This window comes from Oryx dammah, unplaced genomic scaffold (assembly GCF_014754425.2).
Source record: "Oryx dammah isolate SB20612 unplaced genomic scaffold, SCBI_Odam_1.1 HiC_scaffold_8, whole genome shotgun sequence".
NCBI lineage: Eukaryota > Metazoa > Chordata > Mammalia > Artiodactyla > Bovidae > Oryx > Oryx dammah.
Window position 1 is genome coordinate 34892711 of NW_024070192.1, and position 23768 is coordinate 34916478.

Here is a 23768-nt window from a genome sequence, read left to right on the forward strand (position 1 = left end):
TGCTATGCCAGGAACTGTGCTAAGTACTGGGTATACAATACTGGGGACAAAAAGACACACGGAACCCAGTCTCTGATCTCACAGGGTTTACTTATAGTGTGACAGCAGAAAACAAACACTGGAGAAATAATGAAAATTATAGCTATGATGAGTACCATAAAAGAGTATACGATGCTTTAGCAGCATGAGGTAGAAGACTTAACCTAGTGTGAGCATAATGGAAGGCTAAATAAATTATTTTTAATTGTCATACTGAGTGAAGTAAGTCAGACAGAGAAGGAGAAATATCGTATGACATCCCTTATATGTGGAATCTAAAAAGAGATGATACAAATGAAGTTACAAAAGAGAGACTCAGAGAATGAACTTATGGTTGCAGGGGGTAAGGATGTGGGGAAGGGATAGTTAGGGAGTTGGGGATGGACATGTATGACATGTACTTTATGCTCAGTTGTGTCTGACTCTCTGCGACCCCATGGGCTATAGCTTGCCAGGCTCCTCTGTTCGTGGGATTCTCCAGGCAAGAATACTGGAGTGGGCTGCCATTCCCATCTCCAAGAGACCTTCCCAATCCAGGGATTGAACCAGTGTCTTCTGCAGCTCCTGCATTGCAGGCAGACCCTTTACCGCTGAGCCATTGCACTTACACTACTGCTTAAAATCTTTCAGTGACTCTGTAGTATTGATAAAGTGAAGGCCATTCTCCTTAACCTGATTTATAAGTGCTTCACAGTTGCTATTTGAACTAGTTGTGGTTCCCCAAAGGACATGTTTTGTTTTTTCTGCTCCTCTGCACTGTTTATTCCTTGTTCTCTCAAAAATACTTTTACTGCATCTTTCCTCTAGCAAACGCCTACTTATCCCTCAAATCTCAATTTGCATTACCTCCCCTGTAGTGGTCTTTCCCTATCATGCTGAAGGGCAACTGACCATTGTTTGTGTCTTTGGGATTCCCTCTATCCTAGTCCTCATCTTTAACACATCTTCACATGAACTCTAATCACTTTATTTACTTAAATGTGATTGTCCGCGCCATTTCCAATATATCATAAAATCCTTGTTTTGGGTAATTGGAATACAGTGAGGGCTAAATAAATATTTGCTAAATGATTAGCTGCACACACATGATCCTAATTTCTTGGCTATTTTATTCACTTCTACTTAAATTTCTTACTTAGTTTATGAATCCTAAGCTTCCCCTCAACTATCCTTTCTCAGTAACAATTTTTCCCATTTTGAAATCTCTCAGCATTTAGATAACAATCTTGTGCCAAATTGCATTTGCCTTTCAGTAGTGTCTTGAAATCTTTCTTTAACCTTTCATCATATGCAGGATCAGAATCTTCTTAAGGCAAGAAGGTGACTCTTAATTTAAATCTTAACGCGCAGAAACAGAAACACTCAAAAGAGTCCACACCAGCATGTGGACTGTAAGGCCCAGAGCACGCGCACTAGGGCCATTTTTGCTTTTCGACTCCTCCTTCCCCCGCCCGGAGCGTGCGCACCAAAAAGACAAAGGTGGAGAAAGTGACCAAGCAATCATTCAGGCGCATGCCCGTCCCTAACTTCTCCAAGCCTGGTGGAGCGCACAGCGGTGAAGTGGGTGTGGTCTGACCAAGGAGCATCAGAAGCCCAATCGGATTGAGTGAGCTCGGCCCCTCCCTCCCCATGATTGGTTAGCTCTCTGTGTTGTGGGGTGGGGAAAGGAAGAGACTGGGCGGTGGAATGGTGGGGTGGCGAAGAAAGAGAATCAGTTTGGTTCTGCGCAAGCGTAAATCAGCGACCAGGAGGGGGCGTGAGAGAGGAAAGAGGAGTGTGGAAGCCCTGATGCGCTGGCCAGCGAGAGCTGGGTCGCCAGCCTTGACGCGTGCGCCGTGGCCCTCGGGGCCCGCGCGCGGCGGGCGGGTGCCCGGTGCGTCTGCGCAGTAGGTGGCGGCGGCGGCGGCAGAGGGAGGAGGAGGCCGTGTAGAGGCAGCGGCAGCAGTGGGTCCCGGGACTGAGGCTGCAGCGGGGGCGGCGGCAGGCGGAAGCTGAGGTGACGAAGGCAGCGGCGGCGGCGGCCGTTTTCCTCACGGTGGCGGAGACCAAGGCGGCGGCGGCGGACGGGGAGCGGCCCGGCCCCGGCCCCCTGCTCGTTGGCTGTGGCAGGGCCGCCGTGGGGCCGGCCCGGCTCCCGCCCCCCGCGGCTCCCCCTCCAGCTCCTCCTCCGGGGAGACGCCGGGGACCTGGCCCGGCCCGTACTCAGAGCGCTGCTGCAGCCGCCGCCGGGGGAGTCGGAGGCGGTGGCGGCGCCATGGGCGGCCTGGCTTCGGGGGGGGATGTGGAGCCGGGACTGCCCGTCGAGGTGCGCGGCTCCAACGGGGCCTTCTACAAGGTGAGGCGGCGCGCCGGCCAGGGACGCGGTCTCAGCCCCCTCCCTCCAGCCAGAACGGGGAAGAGTAGGGTGGGATCGAGGTTCTGGAGCTAGCCCTGACCCTTAGAACCTTGGACCCACGATCCCACCCGCGGCCCTCCTTGGGGGAGACCTCTGGAAGTTAACCCCTTATTTTTGGCCCCTCTGTTACACCTGCTTTTACCCGCATCTCTGGGAATGAACATCAGGTCATTATTGTGCTTGGATCAGCGCCCCCGCAGCCCCCAGGAGAGACCCCATTTACCCTAGCGTCTTATTGACTTTTCCTGTCTCCTAATAGAAGGCATACCTTGGATCTTAATCACCTCTTCCCCACAGTCCAAGCACATGGAGAATTCTCTTTATTCTCCCCTATTACCCCCTTGGGAAGGCCGTCCCATATTAGATCCTTTCATCTTCCTCGGAGAGGCCTCTGCCTACTGGCTCTGAAAGACTCACTCCACTTTCATCTTACATTTCTGTTCCCACACCAAGGAGAAACGGTCAGAAGCTGTTTATGACATTTAGTATCTTTGACCTCAGGAACTCTGGGCTGTATCAGTCTAGTTGCCTCCTAGCCATAAGGTGGCATCTTTTCACAAGTCTCTTTCACCCCACCCCTTTATTTCCAAGACTAGTTGGTCTGCTCTTCTACTGGAGGATGGTTTTGTATTTGTCATCTCACTTTGACCTCATACATTTAGATCATTCATATAGTTTCTTCATTTTGAAGAGTGTAAGCTTCATACTCCTACTCTCTATCTAAAATGAGATCTCATGAGGATTACTTCTGTTTATCTTTTTCTTAAGGATTTCCACTTCTAGAAGACTTTTGGTCAACTTGCCCAATTCGGAAACCCAATAGTCTATTTATTTATTTTTTTTAAAGGAGAAGAGGACTGTCTTTACATTTTTAATATTTATTTATTTGGCTGTGCAGCATTCAGGATCTTAGTTTCTGAACCAGGAATCAAACCCATGCCCCCTGCATTGGGAATGCAGAGTCTTACCCACTGGACTGCCAGGGAAGTTCCCTGAATCTATTTTTTAGGACACTTTTTCCCCCGTTCATTTATATTAAGCTAGAGGGAGACCCCTCTTGCCTCTCAGGAATTTTTCTTTCATCACTGTTGTTATGTTGTTATTTTGAACCTCTGTGCTTTATGCCTGGGATTGTCTCAGAGACTTTGCTGCTTCCTGTCTTGTTCTCTCATTTGCCCTCATCCATTATTTGTGAGGACAAGAGCCCCCTTTCCTCCACTCCCCCTCAAGCCTTTCCTCCCATAGTGGACCTCTCCACCTTCATACCTTGGAAATGACTTTCCTTCCCTGTGAAGTCATATCTTGCTATAACTGGAAAGGGTCTCATATTAGCCCTTGGAGTAGGTTTCTGCCCCAGCTTCAATTGATAAGTTCAGTGTAGCCATTTTTGACCCATTCTAAATGCCTATTCATTCCTGCCTGACTTCCTCTCACCAGATTTCTTTATATTCTTCATTGCCTATGCGTACCTACATCTGTCTTAATTTCTCAATTTAAGTCTGTGGCTTTTTATCCTAGTATTTCTGCATAATCCCCCAAAACTACCTATTCCGTGACCCAGCTAACATGGAAGAAGGAAGCTCCCAATTTACCCCTTCTTTCATTCTTTTTCTACATACTTTCCTAACTCATGGGACTTTTTTCTCTAGCCTGCCTCCATACCATTTGTTTTCTTTGGCAAAATCTCTTAATTCCTTTCTGATTCTGATAGAGTACGTTTGTCTCTTATATCCTTTCCCCTCAAGCTTGCATTACCTTTGTTCAAATACCCTTTCTCATAAGATTTTAACCTCATTTCCCACAATATCCTGTCCTTCATCAGGGTCCTTCCCAGCCCCAAGAAAGTGCTTCTTAAATTGAGTCTGAGATCAAGATATAATGTTTGCTTTTGTTCCAGGAAGCATGGGAAAGATCAGTATCCAGTTTGAATTAACTGTGTGAGACTGCAGGGAAGGGGCATGTTTCCCTTTCCACATATAAGTGTCAAGTAGAAAGTCTGTCTCTGAATCTTTCTCTTTTCTCCTGTGGGCTATATGGCAGTGATAGACTTGATTCAGTGAATCAAAGATAGGATGCTTTGAATCAGAGAAGAGAATTTGGAGTTCAACTAAAAGCCAGGTAATATGGAGTTTGTATTTTGGCCACTTTAGCATTTTCTGCTCCTTGTCTCATTTGAACAACAAAAACATCCTTAAATTCAGTAATCTTTCTTAACTTTCAGTGCCATATACTTACTGAATCTGACCTTGCTGCTGATTTAATATTCATGACTCAGCAGACTTCGGTGTGGTTCAAGGAGTGTTTACATTGCTTCTAGAACTGTAAATCTGGGGAGGTTCCTTTCATCCCTCTCAGAATTGGGTCCTGTTGTTTTTTTTCTTCTTACAAGCTAGAACTGAAAATACCAGAAGTTATCTTGTAGCTATCCCATCAACTCTTCCTTTTCTGTCAGAACTTAATGTACATTATTCCTTAAGGTGTACTCTCCCAAGTGAAATATCTGTTCATCTTCCGGGGCACGGCCATCCAACTTTCTAGACCTTACCTGGATATCCCAATACCTACTCCTTTGTTAAGGATATAGCATCCACCTATAAGCCAAAGCCCATTTGCCATGACTGTTGAATTGAATTGAGTCATCCTTTGGATCTAGGTAGCCTTCTAGAGATTCACTTAACTGCTCTTGCCCTCCCTTGCTTATCTTCTCAGTGAGCATGGACTGAGCAGAACGAGGAACTCACTTTCTACCACTGGTATCTATGAAGGAAAAAACTGGGATAATGTGAGTGGAATTAAGGAGCAGAGAGTGAATTGGAAAATGAAATTGAGGAGAAAGCTTGTTTTGGAGAATCTTTGACAAAAAAAGACCTTAGAAGTGTAAGAATGAGTGATGTTTTGTTGAACTGCTGAGTAATGTGAAGGAAAAGTGCATTTTTTGTGAATGATTATATTTAGGAGTGGGGAATCTCTTCACAAAAAAGGCAGGCAAGTGACTCTCTTCTATCTTTTCCACAGTGTTTTATCTCATCCCAGAAATGTTTTGGAAATAGCTAACTTTCTCTTTATTAACTGTTTCTAAAGCTTAGAGATAGACATTTTGGATAAAGTCAGCTGCAGAGGCTAGATGAAATTTTTAGAGAAATCCAGACAGACCCTTATAAAGGAAGAAAAGAGAGGGAAGAGATATAATAGTCATTGTGAGAGGAGGGGAGGAGGACACTTATAAGGAGCTAAGGAAAAAAGAAGTGGAGGGGAAGGAGTTAAAGGGAAGAACCCAAAAGAGAAGAGGAACTTGGGCAAACAGTGAAAAGTAAAAGTGCCTCAGTTGTGAGTGGAGAAGAGGAGTGAGCATTGATGGAGCTGAATGAAGAGTGGGAAAAACGTTTCCGAGGAAGGGAATGGCAGAGAAAGCTAAAGCATGGGTATGTAAGGCTAGGCAGGACCAGGAGTCCTGGGCAGTAGTAAGACTTCATAATGAGATCCTTTCTCAAAAGAAGAGGAAGATGGCTCATATCAAGAGGGAAATTTTAGATTTAGATTTAAGGAAAGAACAGTGAATTAAGTGTTTATGATTGACCAGTTCTCCCTGAGGTGGGAGTGACACAAGTGTGCATTTTTGGTATTTTCTCTCCTAAGCTCATATTTTGTTCCTATCTGCAAACCTTAGGAATAGTTCTTATATATATAAGAACTATTTTGCTTTTTGAAACCCCTAATTTTTTTTTAAAGCTTTAATGAGGCATAATTGACATACAATGAAGCATACAAATTTAAACCATACAATTTAAGTTTTGACATACATATAAAATGAACCATCACCACAATTTCTATCATTCCTAAAAGTCTTCCACTAATGCTTTTTGTCATTATACATTAGTTTGAATTTTCTGATTTTTGACAGACGTGAAAAGGCAGTTACTGGAAAAAGTACAGTCTTTCAACAAATGGTGTTTAAAGAACTGCACATCCATAGGTTAAAAATGAACTTTAATCGTATCTGGCACCATATTAAAAAATTTAACTCAAAATGGATCTTAGACCTAAATGTAAAATAAAAACTATAGAGCTTCTAGACAAGGACATAGGAGGAAACTTCTGTGGTCTTGGATTAGGTGAAGATTTCTTAGATATGAAACCAAAAGAGCAAATTGATAAATTGGACTTTATAAAAATTAGCAATCCCTAATTTTGAGTATTTGAAAAATAGAAAAGGTAGGAAAACTGGGAGCATAGGATTGAACTCATAGCTTTGGCTTCCTCGGTGAAGACAGAGAAAATAGGAAGTAGGGAATTCCTTGGCGGTCCAGTGGTTTAGACTTAGCGCTTTCACTGCCTTGGCCAAAAAAAAAAAAAGAGAGAAAATAGGTAGACCAGCTATTCAATCATTCCTGTTGCTGTTCCTTGTCAAGATCTCAAGTCTGGGGTCTTCTACAGATTTTATTACCCTTTTCAAATTCTTAGCAGTGACATAGTCTAGCGTTAAAAATTTTACATTTTTATTTATTTGCCCATACCATGTGACTTATAGGATTGTAGTTCCCTACCAGGGATTGAACCCTGGTCCACAGCTGTGAAAGTCCTAACCACTGGACCACCAGGGAATTCCCTCACGTCTTTTAAATCCTAATTTTTCTTTCTGTAGGTTGTTTTTGGATTTTGAACTTGTCCAGTGTTCTGATTATTTTCGTATGGCCCAGGCATCAGAGCAGCAAGTTGCTCAGGTCTCTTGCTGTGTTAGGAGTTAGACCCTTTCTTGGCAGATCCTGATGTCCTCTAGGTGTTCCAGGACAGCCTCACACTGTCTCATGGGATATTCTTAGCTTTGCTGAATGTTGCTGGTATTTTAATTGAACTCTGGCAAGCCACTCAGTACAGCAGGAGGCAGACAGATAGGGAGGCCCCTGTGGGAGCCATAGGAGACCACTAGTTTCCAGGCTGTTCTGATACAGGTGATGTTTTTCCCTTCTACTTAATTTCTGTCTCATCTTATTTCTGGATTTTGTAACATCTCTGTCCATGCCAGTATTATTTCTTTTCTTGCTACCTCACCATTTGTATTCTTTCCCCAGTGCAGCTTTCCCTAGCCCGGTTTTTAGATTGCTTGTGTTCCCATCTAAAACTTGTTTTACAAAAGGAAAAAAAAAAAAAAACGGTGGGGGAATGGGGTGGGGGTTTCCTTGTGGCTTAGTGGTTAGGATTTGGGCTTTCACTGCCATGGCCTTGGGTTCAGTCCTTGATCTGGGAGCTGTTTCACCAGCCATGTGGTGTGGCCAGAAAAAGAAACCCTAGTTTTGTTGTTTAGTTGCTGAGTCGGGTCTGACTGTTTGCAACCCCATGGAGTGTATGTAGCCCCCCAGGCTCTGTCCATGGCATTTTCCAAGCAAGAATATTGGAGTAGGTTACCATTTCCTCCTCGTGGGGATCTTTCCCACCCAGGAATTGAACCCACATCTCCTGCTTGGCAGGCGGATTCTCTACCACTGAGCCACCAGAGAAGCCCAGCCTCTAGTATAAGATGCTGCAAAGGTGTCTGTTCCTCTAATGGCAGAGGTGGTGGTTAATTGTCTTTTTTTTTTTTTTCCCCCTTTTCACTTGGTTCTAAAATCCATTCTAGGGCTTTGTGAAGGATGTCCATGAAGACTCTGTCACCATCTTCTTTGAAAACAAGTAAGACCTTGGGAATAGAGAATCCAGCATACTAGGTCCTAGAAGGAGAGTGGAGAAGGGGCGACTGAGTCCCATGAGGCATGTAATAGGTGGGCAAGAGCCAGGGGTTTGGGTGGGCGACTTGTATGGATCCTAGGAGAGGAAATGGTGCTGGTGGGGGCATTTGACTCAGTATTTAGGTTCTAGCAAGAGATGGAAGACACTGGTATGGAGCAGAGCCTGGAATTTAGCTTCTAATCCACCAGCGAAGGTGGAAAATGTCCAGTGGAGGAAGTTACCTTTTTCTGAGAAACAGGCAACCACACTAGCTTGAATAGCTATTGTATCACTGTTTCCCTTGCAGCTGGCAGAGTGAGAGACAGATTCCTTTTGGGGATGTCCGGCTACCACCTCCAGCTGACTATAACAAGGAGATCACAGAAGGGGATGAAGTGGAGGTAAGGGCCTGAAGTCCACCTTTTCTAAACATCACTTTTCCCAGGATTCTGCATCTCCCCTACCCTGATAACAGGTATCGTAGGCTCCTTACTGCTTGTTGCACTCTCCTTCCTCCATCCAGCTAGGCAGTCTGTGGAGGAGTGAAGTGCAGCAGTTTTCTGTCCATCACCATTGTGATGAATCAAGCCTTTAGGGAGCTTCCCAGTTTCAGGGGATCCACTTTCTTCCATTTACGATAACAACATCTGAACTCCAGTGTCCTCTGATTTTAACTAGCAGCTCCTTCCTCTAGTTTCCTTTATCTTGGTCTAGGATGCCTCTTAAGTGTCTTAATGCTCATTCTATTCTTGATGTTTTTAGATGGGCCTCAAGATCTCTTTTATTTTCAACTTCTCTTCAGGTTTATTCTCGAGCCAATGAGCAAGAGCCTTGTGGCTGGTGGCTGGCCCGGGTGCGGATGATGAAGGGAGATGTGAGTGTGACTGATTGTCAAGGTCTTTGGGGGAACTGCTGAAACATTTTTGTCAGAGAATGGTGGGAGACGGAAGCTGATGTTATCCACACCTTCTTCTTTCTTTCCTTCTGCCAGTTCTATGTTATTGAATATGCTGCCTGCGATGCCACTTACAATGAGATTGTCACCCTGGAACGGCTTCGGCCCGTTAATCCCAATCCCCTTGCAACCAAAGGCAGCTTCTTCAAGGTTACCATGGCTGTGCCTGAGGATCTGAGAGAGGCGTGAGTGTTTGGGCTATTGGGTGTGGGGCCCCCCTTTATGGTCCTCGTCTTTGCACGTGTTTGTCCCAGGCCCTGCTCCCAGTGTGTTTTCTGTTCCCTTGACCCTCTAGAGTCTTCTCTGCTCCCAGTTCTTTCTTTTTTTTTTTTTTTTTTAATTTATGTTTATTTATTTATTGGCCCTGAGGCATGTGGAAGCTTAACTCCCTGCCAGGGATTGAACCCTCACCCCCTGCATTGGAAGGCGAGGTCTTAACCACTGGACCGGCAGGGAAGTCCCCTGCTCCCAGTTCTGTTTCCTCATCTCTGTTCTTTAACTGAAGTCCTTGTTTTTCTCAGTCCCTCTCTCTCCCCTGAATGTTCAGCTATACTCTACACTCTGCTCTCTGAGCACTGTTCTCTTTTCTCTGCAGCTGTTCCAATGAAAACGTCCATAAAGAGTTTAAGAAAGCGTTGGGAGCGAACTGCATCTTTCTCAACATCACAAATAGTGAGCTCTTCATCCTGGTGAGTTTATTTTGCCTGAACCTCACCTAAGCCCTTCTCCCCTTTTAACTCTTTTGCAAGAAGGGAAGAGCTAAAGTGTGCTTATATTTATTTGTCAGAGAGGACTTTATTGCTCCTGAATCCTGTGGACCCAGGTTAGCCCTACTATTCCTTAGTCTTTCTCATGTATGCCTTAATTTTTTTCAACCTGACCATCATATTGCAGTTTGGGTCAAGGACCCTTCTTGCATATTTGGACTCTCAGAAACAGTATGAATCTCACTTGTGCTTGCCACGTAAGATCAGTTCCCATAGGCATCCAGATAGTAGGCCCTTGTGAGACCAACAGTGATTTTCTCTTCCTCAACTTTGTTTCTTAAACTCCTGCCCTTTTCCAGAGACTCAGGTGTCCTGCTTTCCCAGTTCCTGACTCTCCTCTAAAACATAGGCAGTTTTTAGTGACTTTTCTGTTGGTTTCTTTCCAGTCAACCACGGAAGCCCCTGTGAAGCGAGCATCCCTGCTGGGTGATATGCATTTTCGAAGCCTGCGCACCAAACTGCTGCTCATGTCACGCAATGAAGAAGCTACCAAGCACCTCGAGGTAAGTTTGGGCTCCACTTTTTACTGCTGAATGGTATTGTTGTCTTCCCTCCCACCTCATCCTCTACTCATACTCTTATGTTTACAGAACAGAGGTTAAGGTCTTCCTGGGCCATTAAACCTGGGTCTGCTACTTCATCTCAGACTCCTCTGGATGGCAGAGCTCCATCATGTTTTTAGTGTGAAGCTTTTTTTTTTAAAGCTATGCGACCATGTGACCAAGTGAAATTTTACTTGAAAGCACAGTGCATAAGACAGATGAATCAGAACAAGTCTGTCTAAAAGTAGAAGAAGGTGTGGGTCTTACCTCCACTGGGTGCCCCCAAATTACCTCTGAGAACCAAACCACTTTGTGAGAGCCATTTGTACACTGGAAAAGATCCCTGGTCTTGGAATCAATCCTGTCTTGCTTTGTCAAATAATTTGATTCCAGTGAGTTTTCTCTTCCTTATCTGTGACAATGAGGTAGTTGAAAGAGAGTGTTTATACAAGGTCTTTTTGAATCCTGACATCTTATGATGGTCAGATTCCCTTAGGAATTATACTGTCCTAAATGAGGTGCACATGTGTATGTGTTATTTGAACATCCATTTCCTTTTAATCAAGTGAACTGATCTTTATGGGAGCCTGTGCAAATGGTAATCTGTACTTCTCCAGGGATGCTCCTCAGGGTGCTGCCAGAGCCTTTCCCTTTGCCTGCCTTTGTACTTAGGCCTCCCTCTGAGGGCTGGTTGAGAAATGAAGTGGTAGCATGGTGTGTCATAGCCTCTTTTTATGCTTTTCTTAACCTCTTGCTTTCTCCTCAACTTTTTGGGTTTTATTTTGGGAGTTTGTATTGGTTTGGATAAGGTAAATATTCCTTACACTTGCATCTACCATGTGAAAAGTCCTTTCGAAACACCAGTCTTATTTAATCCTCTTGTTAGTCTGGGAATGGGGCAGGTCAGGTATAATCATTTAGTGGGTAACAGAACAGAGGTCAGGTGTAATCATTTAGTGGATAACAACAGAGGCACAGAGAGTATGTTTTGTTTGGGATTATACAACCAGATAGTGTTAGAGCCAAATCCAGAACTTTGATGGCTCCTAGCCCAAACCCTGCTATCATTACCTCCCCTGCCCACCAAGCCATTGGTACTGAGAAGGTAGGAATGGAATGAAGCATTCCTAAATTCTCCACGCAGGTCCTGGAGGTCAGTGGACTTCCAGATAGTGCTGGCTTTCTTTCACAGTCTTTTCTTATTGAAGTTATGCAGAGTGTCAGATTCCCGGGACAGGTGTCTGAGATTTCACCATGATTCCTATAAGTCAGTGTCTTTTTTTCTTTCAGACAAGCAAGCAGCTGGCGGCAGCTTTCCAAGAGGAGTTCACAGTGCGAGAGGACCTGATGGGACTAGCAATTGGGACTCATGGTGCCAACATCCAGCAGGCCCGAAAAGTACCTGGCGTGACTGCCATTGAATTGGGTGAAGAGACCTGTACTTTCCGCATCTATGGGGAGGTCAGCAAAAGATATCTGTCATCTAGGTCCCTTTGAGAGAGAAGAGTGTGTGAAATAGAAAGGAAGCCTGCCATGTTCACCCCTCTCCCCTTTTTTAAAATAATGTGCATACCTTTTTTTTCCTTTAACTGGAGTATAGTTGCTTCCTCCCTCCCAGACTTTGGTGGCAGCACATTTTCCCAAAGACAGAGAGTGGCGGGAAGATCACTGTTTGAGATCCAGGTCCTCTGTTTTATTAATAACTCCCCATTCTTCTCTTAGACTCCTGAAGCATGCCGACAGGCCCGGAGCTATCTTGAGTTTTCCGAGGACTCTGTGCAAGTGCCCAGGAATCTGGTTGGTGAGTTAGGGTTGTGTATGTATATAAGAGAACATGTTGGGGGCCAGATGTGAGATGCTCTAAAGTGATTCTGGCTTCGCACTTCCCAGTGTACTTCATTTCACGAGGACAGACCAAACAGTCTGTAGTTGGAGTGACAAAAATGGGAAAACTAATTCCTAGGGATTGTGGTGTGAAAACACATTAGAAGCCTAGAAGCAGGAGATTCATTAAACAGAATTCTTGCATAGAAGCTGGAAAACTGTCTGTTTTTGCTCTTTTTTCTTTCCTTTAAAAAAATAAGCTTGACTCCTCCTTTACCTATTCAGGCAAAGTGATTGGAAAGAACGGGAAAGTGATCCAGGAGATTGTGGATAAATCTGGTGTGGTGAGGGTTCGAGTTGAAGGTGATAATGACAAGAAGAACCCCAGGGAAGAGGTATGGGGTAACTACACCTAGAGATTGGTTTCCAGAGTAGATGTGATTGTTCTCCAAGCCATTCTCTTGAGGGCTGGGATTTCTAGGGGATGGGGCATGGGAACTTTGGTTTTTCCTAGTAGATAGCAAGCCCAGAAAGATTTTGGGTAGGCTTTTCTAGAAGACAAGGTGGACTTAATACTTGATTTGAGTCTGTTTCTAATCTATGTGTCCTTTGCTCTCCAGGGCATGGTTCCTTTCATATTTGTTGGCACCCGAGAAAACATCAGCAATGCTCAGGCTCTGCTGGAATATCACCTCTCCTACCTGCAGGTACCCAAGCCAGGAGCCTGGGAGAGGAAAGACCCACGTGTACAGGGGACTGAGGAGCATGCTGGATGGAGTTAAAAGTGGTGGTTTCCAGTTTGTGTCTCTGAGTAGAATAGAAACTGTTAGGTGGAAAATTGGGGCTGTGGAGTTGGAACCCATCATTTTCCCTGTTTTAAGCCTTGTGTTCCTGAGAGTTCAGGTCTCTAGGAACAGTTGGGGCAGAGAAGCGTTAAGAGACTATTGATCTTACACCTACTTCTCCTTCCTTGTTTTTCTACCCAACCAGGAGGTGGAGCAGCTCCGCCTGGAGAGGCTACAGATTGATGAGCAGCTTCGGCAGATTGGGCTGGGCTTTCGGCCTCCTGGGAGTGGGCGGGGCAGCGGCAGCAGTGACAAGGCTGGATATACCACTGATGAGAGCTCCTCCTCTTCCCTTCATACCACACGAACCTATGGGGGCAGCTATGGGGGCCGGGGCCGGGGCCGGAGGACAGGCGGTCCTGCCTATGGTGAGACAGCTATGGGAGTTGGGGGGTGAGCAGTGGTGGGGTGTGGGAGGCAGAGGTCTGGGTGGAAGCTTGAGGAAAGGGTGATTGAGAAGATGAAGTGATTGGCTGAGGGACTAAGGAGAGGGAGAATTTTCCAGCTTGGGGTGGGGATGGATCCTGGGATAGGGTGAGGGACCCTGTTTGAACGCCACTATGTTCTTCAGGCCCCAACTCAGACCTATCCACAGCTTCTGAGACGGAGTCAGAGAAGAGGGAGGAGCCCACCCGAGCTGGGCCTGGCGACCGGGATCCCCCAACGCGGGGGGAAGAAAGCCGGAGGCGTCCGATAGGAGGCCGGGGTAGGGGACCCCCACCTGTCCCCCGGCCCACCTCAAGATACAACTCTTCATCGATTAGCTCAGGTACCAGAAGCAGACAGCTGGGCTCATGAATGTGGGCCAAAAAGAAAGATGGTGGACACCTGACTCCCAACTCCTTCTTCCTCCAACCAGTGCTGAAGGACCCAGACAGTAATCCCTACAGCCTACTGGACACATCCGAACCAGAGCCCCCCGTTGATTCAGAGCCGGGGGAACCCCCGCCAGCAAGCGCCAGACGCCGCCGCTCCCGCCGCCGCCGCACCGATGAGGACAGGACTGTCATGGATGGAGGCCTGGAATCCGACGGGCCCAGCATGACGGAGAATGGCCTGGGTAAGGGGTGTGTGAAGGTGTGAAAGACTGCAGCTGGGCAAGAATTGAGGGGGTGGGCGATTGATGCGCAGTTCTCATTTTCCCTTGCCCCACAGAAGATGAGTCAAGACCCCAGCGTCGTAATCGGAGCCGCCGCCGCCGTAACCGTGGTAACCGGACTGATGGTTCTATCAGTGGAGACCGTCAGCCAGGTGAGCTAACACTGGATTCCAGCAGACTGCCTCAGAGAACAGGATGCCTCCTATCCTGTGGAAACTAGGGGTTGGGGTCCAGTGGGTGTCTAGGGGCTGATACCTGGGTTCCTTCTGAAACTTGATCCTCTGTCTTCCCCAGTGACTGTGGCTGACTATATCTCCAGAGCAAAGTCTCAGAGCCGCCAGCGGCCACCCCTGGATCGCACTAAACCTTCAGAGGATTCTCTTTCAGGGCAGAAGGTAGGCAAGGAAGACATAGTTTACCCCACTACCTTTTGTGTTGCTCTGGAGTAGGGGGCACGTGAAAACTCGCTAAGAAATCGCTTGTGAAATTGCAGGGAAGGCATGCAGCTGGAGTTTAGGCTGCATGTAGAATAGTGAAAAGTTTGTATAGAAGAGAAAGGGCCATTTGGTTCATGTTTTCTGGATCCCAGTAAAAGTGACTACTGGCAACCAACCCCTGGGTCCCACCAGATGCCTGGAGCTCTTAGGTGGTAGGGAATGGCATTACCTGAATTTCTAATGACCTCCTTTCCTTCCTCTCCATTTTCTTTCCCACTCTCCCTTCAGGGTGACTCTGTCAGCAAGCTTCCTAAGGGCCCCTCAGAGAATGGGGAGCTCTCCGCCCCCCTGGAGTTGGGTAGTTTGGTGAATGGGGTTTCATAAACCCTCCAGCCCGCATCCCTCCCTTCTCCATCTCGCTTGCTGCCCAACACCAATGGCCCTCACAGGCCCGACTGACCTGCGCTGGAGCTGCTCTTATCTAGGGGGGAGGGGGGTGGCACAGCAGCTTGGGTCCCCCCCAGCCTCCAGGAGCTAGTGGAGGGGTGTGTAACAGGGTTCTACCCCCTCCCTCTTGTCCACCCTACCCCCAGGGTGAGGGGAGTCTCTCTCCTTCCCCATCAGACTGGATGTGCCTTTATCCTCTAATGCCCCAATCTCTCTCTGAACACCCCCATTCTCCGCCTGTTGGTGCGGGGTGCTCCTTGACCCACCCAGATTTGACAGTTCAGGGGGGCTCCCCTGCTATCCCTCCTCCCATCCTGTACCCCCCATTTCTGGGGCCTCATCACTGTGGAAGACGGGGATAGTAAGGGTATAAGTGGGTGGGAGGCATGGGGAAGGTTTTGGAGTAGAACCAGGGGTGTGTATGAAGGGGGGTGACAAGGTCCCCCAGGGGAGGGGGGTGACAAGGTCCCCCAGGGGAGGGGGGGACCAACCTTGTCTGGTGGATGAGAAGGCGTATTTATTTTTCACTGTACAGTATTTAAAAAGAGAATAAAAAAATCCAAATGGCTCTCTGGTTCCTGTACCTTCCTTGTGCCCAGTTTGGTCCATCTGTTTCTATAGGAGTGACCTGCCCTGGCCCTTGTTTCCTGTATCACCACAACTGGCTTCTCTAGCATTCCAGAGATGGTCTACGTCTAGGAATTTCTGACATTCCTGAATTCCCCAGGCCCAGGTACCCTCCTGGTCTAGAGAAAAGCAGCTGGTGCCTTGCTGCTTCTCCCCTCCCCCAGGTTTGCTGGTAGAGGGAGCTAGGCCACTCCTATACCCTGAGTCACAGCAGGCTAGGTAGGGCTGCTCAGAGCTGGAGCTGTTCCTGCTAAGAGCTGAGAGCCAAGGCAGGCTGCTTAATCCGATTACCTGAGGCCTGGGGCTTGGGCTGGGCCTTGGGGAGCATGAGGAGCGGGGTTCCCTCAAGACAGCCCCTGGAACCTAGGTGTCGAGCCCTCATTGCTGCTGGTACTCTGCTCTGGATCCAGGCTTCCTCTCCAGCACCTGTATCACTGATCTCTCAGCCTTGGTTCTTCTGGGCTTCCTTGTGCCCTGCCTCCCAACTCTGAGGTTTAGAGATAAAACATGTGGAGAAACCTAGGTTTGGGGGCTATAGTGGTGAGGGTTTAAATTTTCTCACCTGGCAAGGGGTTGTATCACCACCACCTGCTGGGATGACTCAGGAAACAAAAATGGCCTGCCCGCCTGCCTCCTGACTGCCTGACTTTTCTGCCCTGGGGCTGGTCAGGGGCTTGAGCAGTTGTAGGCACCAGAAAAAGGTTTGGGTTAGTGGGTTGGGTGTTCCCACCTTCTTCCGAGCACAACTCTGACCCTGAGGGCTCTTGATCCCCCTCTACTTGATCCCATTGTGCAGATATTGACTTTAAATCGCTGTGCTTAAGAAGGGAGGGGTAGATGTTCAGGCTATTGGGGCTGGAAGGCCTGACTTATGGGTCTTGGGTGGAGAGGGGGTGTGGTCCCCTGGGGGGAGTGTTGGGGGCTGGGAAGAACGGGACACCTGGGTTGGCCTAAGGGAGGGGGATGTTGGCGCCCTTAAGGAGGCGCGGTTCGCTGGGAGGGAGTGGGGAGGAGCCAGTCGTTAAAAGCTGTTCCCCAGCCTGGCCCACCCGCCAGCCACAGACGCTGAGACCAGGCGAGAGAGGGCCGTGGCACCTGGGCTACGCTGCCTGGCAGCTGCGGGACCCCGGATCGCAGAGGTTTACCGCCTTCACCGAAGCCGGGCCCTTTGGCGGGCAGCGGGCAGGGGGAGCCAGACTGGGTCGCCGGGAACCTCGCGGCCACAAGGAAACAGCACAGCCTGTACAGGAGCGGGTACCAGGCAGCGGTTTTTGCGCTTGACTCCCCAGAAGTGCCGGACTGGTTGCAAGTTCGGGCTCCATTGTAAGGACTCTGAATTTGGGACGGTTTATACCTTTAAAGGACACGAGTTTCTCTGTAACGACTCCGGATTAGAAAGACACTTAGGATACCGGGTTTGGGGATCAACGTTTCACTTCGGAGGGGAGGGCGTGTAGAAACGCCCTCTGAAGGCTTCCCTTCGTTCCCCCCATGGCGGTACCGGGCTCCTCACACGACCAGGCCTGGAACCTGGACTCTCCTACTCCCACGGCCCCTATCTCCTCGTCCTCGGGCCCCCAGGAGCGGGAGGGCGCCGGGAGCCCAGTTGTCTCCAGGGGGCTTCCCTTGGAGAAGGTCAAACGGCCCATGAACGCGTTCATGGTGTGGAGCTCCGCCCAGCGCCGCCAGATGGCGCAGCAGAACCCGAAGATGCACAACTCGGAGATCTCCAAGCGCCTGGGCGCGCAGTGGAAGCTGCTGGGCGAGGATGAGAAGCGGCCCTTCGTGGAGGAGGCTAAGCGGCTCCGAGCCCGGCACCTGCGCGACTACCCTGACTACAAGTACAGGCCCCGGCGCAAGACCAAGAGCGCGGGCGCCGGGTCGCCCCACTTCAGCCAGGGAAGCGGCGGCGTGGCTGGCAACGGGCCAGTCTGGGGCCCTGGATATGCAGCCAACCAGGGGAACAGAGGCTTTGGGTACCAGCCCCCCAACTACTCGACAGCCTACCTTCCTGGCAGTTACGGGTGAGTACCCGGGGACCAGGATGACAGAAACTTGGGCCCCTGTCCTAGAGCCTGGGTGGGGGCAGATACCAGAGAGCCTGGCTGGCAGGGGTCCTGAGCCCACCCAAGTAGGGGACACTCATGGAGGAATTTGGAGGGTGCCCGATGAAGGTTGGTAAACTTCAGGGGAGCCAGGGTCTTTCTTCCATCAGTCTGTTGGTGGTGACACCGCAAGAGCAGCAACCTGGGTGTGAATCTGTTCTAGTTACCTGAATTTCCCATCCTTCCCGCCCGCCGCCCCCCCCCTCCGCCGGCCCCCGCTTCTGGCCCTCGTGTGACCCGGCTTCCTCTCCCAGCCCCGGGGCAAGGACAGGCCAAGCCCAACTCTACCCCTTCCTGGCCTGCCGCCCCAAAAGAGAAAAACAGGCGCGCAGCACGCAAGCTCGCACTTGAGCGTGCCCTGACATGGTTGCTGCGGTGGTGCAGCTCTAAGCCATCCTGGGGTTCCCTTCCCTACCACTGGTACTCTGGGGGGTCCGGATAGCCAGGGATAGATGGGTAGCTGATTAATTCTACCTGTCTGTGCAGAACTGGTCAGAACTACCCCCACATGCAAATCGGGGACCCTACTTGGCACCCCCAACCCAGGGAGCAAATGCCTTCTAACCACAGTGTTTCTCTTTGCAGCTCTTCCCACTGTAAACCGGAGGGCCCCTCGCCGTGCTCTCTCCCCCAGAGTAACCCAAGGCTCCAGGGGGAGCTACTCCCTGCTTACAACCCCTACCCAACCCCAGGCTCTCCCCCTCTGTACAACCCACCCCTCTCAGGGACCCCCTTGCCTCTAACCAACCTCTAACCCTCACAGGCAGGGACCGCCCAGAAAGGTTTCCAGTCTCCTTTTTTGTTTCTACCCAGAACACCACCACCCCTCCCCACTCCCAGGCTGCAAATCCTTTAGAACTATGTTGGACCACAGTTCAGAGACGAGCAGTACTCCTCAAACCCCAGAAAGCTAGGGGGAACAACACCCACAGATTTTTTTTTTTTTTGTAGGCTGAATACAGTTTTGTACAATTAAACCATGTCTCTGAGTCTTTATTGTTCCATCTCTGTTCCCCTTTACTGCAGCAGGAACCAGCAGTCTCCACTCCCTTCCGCCTGGACCTGCCAGAGCAGGAACCTCCTCACCCCACCCTGGGGCCCTGCCTGAGTCATTCTTCTGTCCCCCTCCCCCTACCGGCCCCCCCCAAGCACTGGGGTCCAGGAGACAGTCTGAGCCAGGCTGGGGGAGAAAGGAAACCATAAGCACCTGGTCCCTTCCACTGTCCAGGCTCTGTCCTTCAGGGTCAGAAAGGAAGTGGGGAAATGGGGAGGACAGGGTAAGACTTCTGCCCAGAATAGATTAACTAGCTAGAAACTTCTGCTAAAGGAAGAATTTTAGCCAAATGTTTAAATGACTCCAGAGCATATACACAGGACAGCACACAATGTTAAAATGTCAGCCTGAAAATCTCTACCCCATCCTAAGGATCTGGGCCAATCAAAGTTGCAATTGCAGAAGAACGGGGAATGGTTAAAAGTCACACCAGCAAACTGATCCAGATGGGAAGGACCCCAAGGTTGAGTGGATGAATGGAAACATGGAATGTACTCAGGGAGCCCACTCAACTCTACTGCTTTTTCTTCTTGTGGGGAGCCTTGGCATTCCAGTAGAAGAGGACCTGGGCAGCGATGAGGCCATTGCAGAGAGAAGAGACGACAAAGGTTCCAGCCATGAGGGGGTCTCCAGTTTCCTGGGTGAGAGACACAGCTAGGATCACTTAAGCACAGTGAGAAAGAGTTCCAAAAGAGGCAGCCTGAAGTCCTCGGGCAGGGAGAGGTAAGGTGAAGTTATGGTGCCCTCTAGGGGAGGAGGTGCACTCACCTGAATGGAGGTGAAGATTCGGGCCAGGGACCCTCCAAAGAGCAGAAACACTGTGATGGCTGAGAGCTGGCCTGTGTGCCCATTGCGGTAGTTGGTGGCTGCCTGGAGCAGCTAAGGGAAGAGTTGAGACACTCTTTGTTCTGTCATCTGAACTCATTCCACGTTCCCGTGTCATTTCTCTATTCTCAGTCCCACCCCCTGCAAACTTTGGGTTTCTCCTCTACTCTTTACCCAGCCCCCTTCCCAACATCCTCTCCCTTGTTCCCAGCACCCACCCTTCCCACCACCACCGAAGGCATGTTGGAGGCCTGGAGCAGGGTGACTACAGCCTGGGGTGTCAGTGGTGAAAGCAGCACCAGAAGGACCAGGGCGTAGCACGCTAGGAAAGCAACACCTGGGAGACAGGGAAATAAGGAGTCCTTGTCAACTTCTGAGTCCCCTGGCTTCCCCAAGCCTGCCTTCCCAGCAAGGTTCCTGAGAGCTGGCAGCCAGCTCATGGGTCAATCCTCAGCACCTTTCACAGTCTGTCCTCTGTAGTGCAGGACCAAGAAGGCAATGGTGATTGTCTGGAGCATCAGGAACAGGGCTTCACCCCAAGAGCTGCAGAGTCAAGAGTTGGAAGGAAGAAAGGCAGGCCTGGAAGAGGCAGGGAAAGCCTCCAGAGCCCATCCATCTTGGGGACACAATTCTCTGATTATTTCCTATCCACCACAGCCCTACTGGTCCCTTAACCTCCTGCCTCCTGGCAGCCCCCATGCAGTTGATTCAGGATTGGAAACTGGGTGTTCTTGGGTTGCTCACCTCCTCTCATCATCACTGTAGATGATGACTAGAGTTCCAGAAAGGTTTAAGCCTTCCTGCCCTTTTACCTCCCTCCCTCTAACCCCCACTAGAGTTGTGAGCATTTACCCTTGGAGATAAAGGGCAGGGCCCCTCACCTGAAGGGAAAGTTATTGGTGATGCTGTAGACCATGGTCCCAGTCAACGCCACTAGCTCTAGCATTACCGACTGGAGACTCAATCCTTCGGCACTCTTGGCTCCCAGTATTTTAAACACTTGGGGTAGTTTTACTGGGAAAGAGGATGAGAAGGCAGGGCTGAGGAGCTGACACCCCTTGGGTGCACAACACAACAGCTACAGAGCAGACCTGGAGGCATGTCAACCCCACTTATAGTTAAGGGACCCATTCAGTTTATGTTATCTCAGCACTCCACCCACCTCCCAGGAGCAGAAATTGAAGATGATAAGAAACATACCCAGAAGTGAGCCAGCCACAATGCCCAGCCCCAGGGCTTTGCTGAGGAGAATCTTGAGGCAGGGAACTAAGAAGAGAAATTAAGCAGAGATGAGACCTCTGGAACCCAGGCCAGGACTTGTAGGCCTAAAGGCTTTAAGTGCCTTAAGATCTTGACATACCCACAAAAGGAAATCTTGGGTGGTCTGAAGCAGGTGAAAAAGGCCTAGTTCTTTCTACTCCAAATCATATCACGTTCAGACAAGGTGACTCTCCAAAACAGCTTTTACCTTTTCTTTCCTGACCCACTCTTCCGTTCCCTGCCCATCACACCTAAATTCCTTCATCTGACTTCCAAGGCTCTCCACTGCTTCCTTGTGCAGAGCTGAACAAGGCCCGAGTCCTCTGATCCTTTATTCCCCGCCTGTGAGCAAGTCCACAAGTCTTTTCTCTCCAAGGATAGGTTTCCTTTATATCGCTCATTCTCGAACACTGTCCCTGGCCCCTACTCAGAAACTTCCACGGCCTGCTTTTATGTTCTAGCTACCAACAACTTCTCCAGCCTGGAAGTCCACCCCCAAAGTGTTTGCCCCAGTGGTAGTTGACTATCATGGGTCATGAACGCAGCTAAAACATTGTCCCGGGAGAACAGAGCGGTACCAAAAATCTTCAAGGGGTGGACTGTGAAGGCTTCCCTAAAGGTCTGATGTCAGAGGCGGGTTTTGGCTGTGGCGTTGCCTAGTAGATAGAAAAAGGAAGCCAGACAAACAAAGTCCAAAATTACACCGTGAGCAAACGTGGAGGCTGGGGGGGAAAGCCATTATGATGGCAGGAGCCTTGGGGGCGCCACAGAAGACCTTGATTCATAATAGGCTTTGAATCATTTGTAGCGTTGCTCCTGAAGGTGTATGGATTTATTAGATGTTAGAACGATCTAATCAGATCTTAAACTGTGTTTTGTAAAATTTGAGTCTTTCCGTCTTTCATCGGTCGCTAAAGCAAAGTACTCCCACCTGGCGACTCCTCCTCTCGCCCAAATATGGAGTCCTCATTCTACGGAACCCGAGACACTTCCGCCCCTCTCAGACACGACTTCCGCCCGGAATGCCGTGGCAATAGCGCCGTCACTTAGTCCGCACTCATGGCCCCTTTACGGCCGGAGAGCGCTGGCGCAAAACTCTGACCCGATGCCAAATAAAACTTACCATGAAGCAAGTCCCACTGGACGAAAATTTGGTCGTAGCATTTCTCAGGTAAAAGAAGCGGCACCAGCACCCGTTTAAGTGGCCCGGCTACCTCGGCCGCCATATTGCAAAGTTAACTTCCGCCAATCCCTCAAACCGCCATTGACTGACAGTGCGCACGCGCGCTCCGAGCCTCCGCCTCCCGCCTTCCAGCCACTAAGCAGGACCGCGCCCCGCCTCCCACCCCAGCTCTTCCTTATGCCGTCCCACCTTCGTTAACGTAAAATAGGTCTCGCCTGGAAACCACGTTTTGGGACGCTCCCTCCCTGCTGCTCGAATTTTTAAAGCATGCCAAAGCTGTACGCCTGCGCAGTTCCATTTTTCGAGCCTTTGTTTACGCAGTAAGATTTATCCTTCCTTTCTCCGCTCCTCCTGCTCGGCGCCATCTTGTCTTCTTCCAGCTTACTACATTGTTCGAAGTTGAAAGAGAAGGGGCGTGAGTCTCCAAAATGGCGTTGGGTGTGGGCGGTGTAGCTTTCCACCTCCTGTACTCTCGGTGTCTCCAGAGGACATGGCGCCGATGGGAGCAAGACAGTCTGAGCCAGGCCGCTCACCTTAGGCGGAAGGCCCATGCTTCTCCCTCCTCAGGTTCGCCGAGGCAAATGGGTGCGCTGGGCCAGGACAGTGAAGCAGAGGTCGGGGCGGTGGGGAAGAAGAGCCCGGTTTCGGGAGATGGCAGCGTCCCTAGCTCCCATACGGGCCCAGTCCTGGCCGCTTCTGTGAAACGAAGGCCCCGGGGTTCCCTCTCACCCCACTGGCCCGAGGGCGTCACCTCTGGGCCAAGGCCCCTTTCTCGGCCTCCTGTGACCACGTGCTGAGCCAGGATTTGGGCCAGACGGAGGCGCCCTAGCATCTCGCGTAGGGGCATCTCAAGACTACCCAGCAGTAGTGATGCCTGCTGACACCCAGTGCCAGGACACCAAGTCTTGGTGGAGATAGCACTGGTCATCGCGCTCTGGTGGCTGTGCACCTGCTGGGAGTACCACACCCGTCGGTGACTCCTGCGCCAGTCTGCAGGGTCTTACGAGGTGTCGCAAGGCGGTGGTGTGTTTGCTGGGTCTCGGCCACGTGCTCCCTCAAAAGGGGTGGGTCTGTCGGTCTCCGCGGCTCTTTCTGTAGCCTCACAAGGCTCCTACAATTGGAAGGGCCCCGTATTGGCCCTGGCGATGCTCACAGGGCGATGAACTGTAAAGGGGAATTTAGCACTCTCTGGTCTGGTCGTTCAGGCTAGGGCGGTCGGGGAGATCCTTTCTAGAATCCACACTGGGGCTGTCCTAGGGGTGCCACCCACCACTACTAGGGGGCACCACCACCAGGGACTGTGGGTTGCCCAAGAGCATAGAGGAGATTTTATGGAAGTCAGAGTACGCATTGCTCCTGTGGTTGATGAAAATCCTTTGCATGTGAGATAGGAGCATCCCAGATGCAGCCGGAGTTTAATCTGGGTTGTTCCCTAGCCGAGACACAGTGGGCAGGGCATGGCATTTGACAGGCTGCTGGGATGGGTGGCTCCCCTGGATTGGAGGAGAGGTAACTGGAGCAGCCAGAGACCCCAGGAAAAGAGGAGCAAGGGAGGCAGCAAGGCCAGTTTGACAACAGCTGTGCCAGACTTTGAAGGAGAAATCCATGAGGGCATTGCACCACAGAGTGACATTTTCATCGCTCCTGGTGAGCTGTTTCTA

General features: G+C 49.8%; 3 protein-coding genes across 4 annotated transcripts; 2 read left to right on the top strand and 1 right to left on the bottom strand.

Annotated features, from left to right (window-relative positions):
* Nucleotides 1-1944: 1944 nt before the first annotated feature.
* On the top strand, nt 1945-15421 carry FXR2 (FMR1 autosomal homolog 2). 2 transcript variants are annotated; one of them, XM_040243467.1, is made up of 17 exons: nt 1945-2374; nt 8049-8101; nt 8445-8538; nt 8940-9011; nt 9129-9277; nt 9688-9781; nt 10246-10362; nt 11692-11862; nt 12124-12202; nt 12511-12620; nt 12846-12932; nt 13216-13438; nt 13642-13839; nt 13930-14130; nt 14226-14321; nt 14464-14564; nt 14895-15421. In XM_040243467.1, the coding sequence occupies exons 1-17, from the start codon at nt 2294-2296 to the stop codon at nt 14988-14990; spliced, it is 2022 nt and encodes a 673-aa protein (XP_040099401.1). In that variant the 5' UTR covers nt 1945-2293; the 3' UTR covers nt 14991-15421. The 2 variants fall into 2 exon arrangements, with proteins under 2 accessions (XP_040099401.1, XP_040099402.1); XM_040243468.1 differs by having other exon boundaries at nt 1947-2374; nt 13666-13839.
* Nucleotides 15422-15518: 97 nt separating this feature from the next.
* SOX15 (SRY-box transcription factor 15) lies at nt 15519-18762 on the top strand. The gene is made up of 2 exons (XM_040243480.1): nt 15519-17704; nt 18371-18762. The coding sequence occupies exons 1-2, from the start codon at nt 17172-17174 to the stop codon at nt 18537-18539; spliced, it is 702 nt and encodes a 233-aa protein (XP_040099414.1). The 5' UTR covers nt 15519-17171; the 3' UTR covers nt 18540-18762.
* Nucleotides 18753-22220, bottom strand: MPDU1 (mannose-P-dolichol utilization defect 1). Its single transcript, XM_040243479.1, has 7 exons — nt 22048-22220; nt 20865-20930; nt 20546-20678; nt 20122-20207; nt 19883-20001; nt 19608-19718; nt 18753-19476 (listed from the first exon to the last, which is right to left on the bottom strand). The coding sequence occupies exons 1-7, from the start codon at nt 22148-22150 to the stop codon at nt 19354-19356; spliced, it is 741 nt and encodes a 246-aa protein (XP_040099413.1). The 5' UTR covers nt 22151-22220; the 3' UTR covers nt 18753-19353.
* Between the last annotated feature and the right edge of the window lie 1548 nt (nt 22221-23768).